The sequence below is a fragment of the Tupaia chinensis genome, unplaced genomic scaffold (genome assembly GCF_000334495.1).
Source record: "Tupaia chinensis unplaced genomic scaffold, TupChi_1.0 Scaffold000627_1, whole genome shotgun sequence".
Taxonomy (NCBI): Eukaryota; Metazoa; Chordata; class Mammalia; order Scandentia; family Tupaiidae; genus Tupaia; species Tupaia belangeri.
Window position 1 is genome coordinate 492,347 of NW_006160147.1, and position 3,386 is coordinate 495,732.

The following is a 3,386-nucleotide window of genomic DNA, read 5'->3' on the forward strand; positions in this document are numbered from 1 at the left end:
GTGCACCGGCTGACAGCTGGCAGGTCAAGCCCTCCAGCCTAGGTCCTCCCCTCCAACCTGTCACTGCCCTGCCTCCATCTGCATCTCTCGCTTTTTTTAAAGAGAGATTTTTATTTTTCTATAGGGCACATGTGCTCACTAGAGAGACAGACAGACAGACAGAGAGACAGAAAGTGAGAAATCACCGCCCAGGGGAGATGACCACACTGTAATCCTTCTCCTCCATTCTCCTCTCAGGATTTTGAGCATGGACGCACCCATGGCCACCGTGAATTTTAAGCCACCAGGTCCTGGACTTAAACTGCAGTCGACTATGGGGGAGTCCAGCAACCTAACCATTACGCCATCTGCTGGTCCCTCCATCTGCGTCTCTTAAAGCCCCCTCAGAAAGCCACACCAACTGTGTGACCTGGGGCCAGTTATGCGACTTCTCCACCCCTCAGTTTCCTCATCATAGAACAGCATAACACCAATGTCATGGGGCCACGGTGAGCCTAGAGTTGAAGGAGTTAAAGCAGAGCCCAGCCCAGGGCAGATGTCTGATAGAATTGTGGCCGTGACCACGGCTCCTTCTCTCCCGGCCAGGCCGTGGTATTTCTCTGCTCAAAGGAGATGCTCCGCCTGAGGGGGATCTTTCCTGGTGAGGCTGAGCCTCTGGCCTTCTGCCCTCCGAAGGGACCCAGCCCCAGGGACAGGGCCCACTTCCGAACCCGCCCCCCCCAGTCCTTACTGGGCAAGATGGTCTTGTATCGGTCCTTGGAGGCGTGGCCAGGGATATCCAGGTCCTCAGGACTGACGAAGTTGGAGGGGATCTTCTGGCAGGGGGAGGAGAGGAGTGAAGAGCCAGTGCACCTTCCCAGACACCCGCCCACCCTTTTCTAGTGCGGCTGCCTCTGGCCAGTCCTTCTGGGAGTTACCATGGAGCCCGGAGAGGGTGGAGGGTAGAAGAGGAAGCATGGGTAGCCTCCTTCTCAAGCCCTGGAGGTGTCTTCCCTAAGGGGCCCGCCGAAGGGACATGCCCTGGTGTCCAGGATGGAACTGTGCCAGTTGGCTGCCTGTGACACACAAGGGCAGAGTGACTCAGAGGGGACCCCAAGTTCTTACCAAGAATTCCTCCTCCAACTGTTTGGGGCTGGGGGGCTGGTGCTGCAGGGCCCAGCATGTGAGGGGGTGTCCAGCTGTGCGCAGGAAGTGGAGAGTCACCTCCCGGGGTGTGTTCACCGAGCAGATGGGCTCCACGGCCCCCAGGGACCTCACATCCAACATCAGAGCCACGTTGGAGCCCCGCCTGCAGACACGGCCGACATGCGCCTGTGAGCCCGCAGCAATGTCCGCTCTCCTTATGGGTGGAGTGGTTACAGGCACACCCGAGGAGGCCGCCCCTTGTCTTTCCCTTGACTCATGACTAGGGATTCCAAAAGTCCAGCTCCTGCTGCCCTGTGCCCTCTCCCCTTGTCAGACGGACCAGGGCAGCTCAGAAACCAGCTGCTCTGGCAGCAGCCCATCTCTCCCACCCTGTCCTGGCCCAAGGCTGCACTGAGATGCTGGACCTACACCTGCCCCAGAGGCTTGGGCCTTGCCCCAGCAATTGCTAAACCCAACCTGGGATTTAGGGAGTAAGCTCAGGGTTGACATGAAACTGTGTCTCAGACATGCAAATGAACGTCTTTGGTTTCCTTTCCAGATGGGAGTCAACAGCTGGGGACCCCCTAGATCAGCTGTGAGAGCTGGAGGGGCAGATGGAGGAAGTGGGGAGCCGGGTGGGGCTCAGGGCTGGGGAAGCCCCCTCTCCCCCCTTCCCAGGGAAGAGCTCACCTCTCCTGCAGCCGCACATGCTTCTTGGCTGGTGCTTTGGCAGGTGGGGGCTGAGTCATGGCTGCCCCCCAAAGATAAGGTCAGCGTCTGTGCTCTGGAGTGCCCCCACCATGCTGGGGTGGGGTGCTGGCCCAGGGAAGACTCACTCAGCCATGAGGTCCACCTGCAAGACAGCACCCCTCAGCTGCTACCCTCTGCTTGCCTGATTGGACAGAAGGAGGCCTCCAAGCCTAGGCAGGCCTGCAGCCCTGTGGGCACCTCTATTTTCAATGGGGGTTTTTCTGTTCCCCAGAAAGTGGCTTTGCTTTCACTATGGAAAGACAGGCTCTCTCGAGTCTGGGATTAGAGAGAGGGCAAGGTAATGGGTAGCAGTTGTGGATGGAGAACAAAGAAGAGTCCAGGAGGGAGCGGAAGAGAGGCCGAAACCAAAAGATGCGGAGTTCGAAGCTGGGGACTGAGAGAGAGAGACGTCAAGGGAGGAGAGGAAACTTGTGTTCTGTGTTGGAGGAAGGAGGATGCGTGAGAAAGCATCTCTGGGTCGCCAGTGGGCCTTCTCTGGAGTGAGAAACAGGGCCTCTAGCAGTGCTGGGCTGGCCAGGGACCCAGGCATGCCAGGCAGTGGGCCCCGGCAGGGTCCTCTCCTAACAGCTGGCCTTCGTGCCCACATCCATTGCTGGCTTCTGGGGTCTCTGTCCAGGGAGGGAGGCCGGGGATGTTTCCTTCCTCCTCCGGCCCATCCCCCGTCTCCCGCCTCTGTAACCGTCACAGGAAATGGCCTCACCAAGCCCTTGAGCGGCAGCGCGCGGTGAGGCGACAGCTTGGGGCACGAGAGGGGCATAGAGGTTGAGGCCATCTCCTTTGGGAGGCAGGCCCCATTTCCAGAGCCAGTTCACAGCTGCTGGGGTGGCAGGGGTAGCAGAATTGTTGAGCCCGCAGGGACAAAGGTGAGGGACACGGAGGGACCCGCACAGGTGTGGGTGGCTCAGAGTGGTTCTTGGCAGCAGGAGGGGCCTTTGAGCCTCTGCTCTCGGCAACCCCCCTGGCTCCCCTAAGCCCCAGCTCAGGGACACAGGGCACGTCAGCACCCACTCCCCCACCGGGCACCGTGGCACCAGCTCCCCGACTCGCACACCCCTCTTGGGAGATGCCCTTGGTTTCTGCAGGCTTCGTACCACCCCAGGCCCCCAGGACTCCTGCGCCCTGCTGCAGGTACCTACTGAAGCAGCTGTGTCCCCCAGGCTGTTCCTCGCCAGCTGTCGGTCTGTCTGTCGGTCTGTCTTTGAGGGCTGAGAAGCTTCAGGAAGCCAGCTTCCTCCCTCCGCCCCTCCTCACTGCCACCCACGCACACCCCGGCTGCGGCTGCCCTCCTGTGCCTGCTGTTACTGCCACCAGGGGTCGGTGTCTCCTGCCTGTGCCCTCCGGGGTGTTCCAGCACCCTTGCCAGGGGCCCAAGGCTGGGCTCCCTGGGAACAGGCAGGAGGCTGGGCCTGCCTGACTAGCCAGTTCCCCTGGCTTTTTCCCTCTGTCCTGCGTTTCTCCCCCGGTCCGGTCACGTCCAGCCTCTGCCCACG

The 3,386-nt window shown here is 60.6% G+C and overlaps 1 protein-coding gene across 3 annotated transcripts in view; it reads right to left on the bottom strand.

The window, feature by feature from the left end:
* Positions 1-3,151, bottom strand: part of PTPN7 (protein tyrosine phosphatase non-receptor type 7) — a 15,625-nt gene extending 12,474 nt beyond the window's left edge. Inside the window, exons 1-4 of one of the 3 annotated variants that reach the window (XM_027776005.1) lie at positions 3,033-3,151; positions 1,816-1,978; positions 1,105-1,288; positions 731-812 (exon numbers count right to left, since the gene is read on the bottom strand). In XM_027776005.1, coding sequence (XP_027631806.1) covers positions 731-812; positions 1,105-1,288; positions 1,816-1,874 — 325 coding nt within the window. In that variant the 5' untranslated portion in view covers positions 1,875-1,978; positions 3,033-3,151. Of the gene's footprint in view, positions 1-730; positions 816-1,104; positions 1,289-1,815; positions 1,979-3,028 lie in introns of all 3 variants that reach the window. The other 2 variants (XM_027776003.1, XM_027776004.1) reach the window with 2 other exon arrangements.
* Between the last annotated feature and the right edge of the window lie 235 nt (positions 3,152-3,386).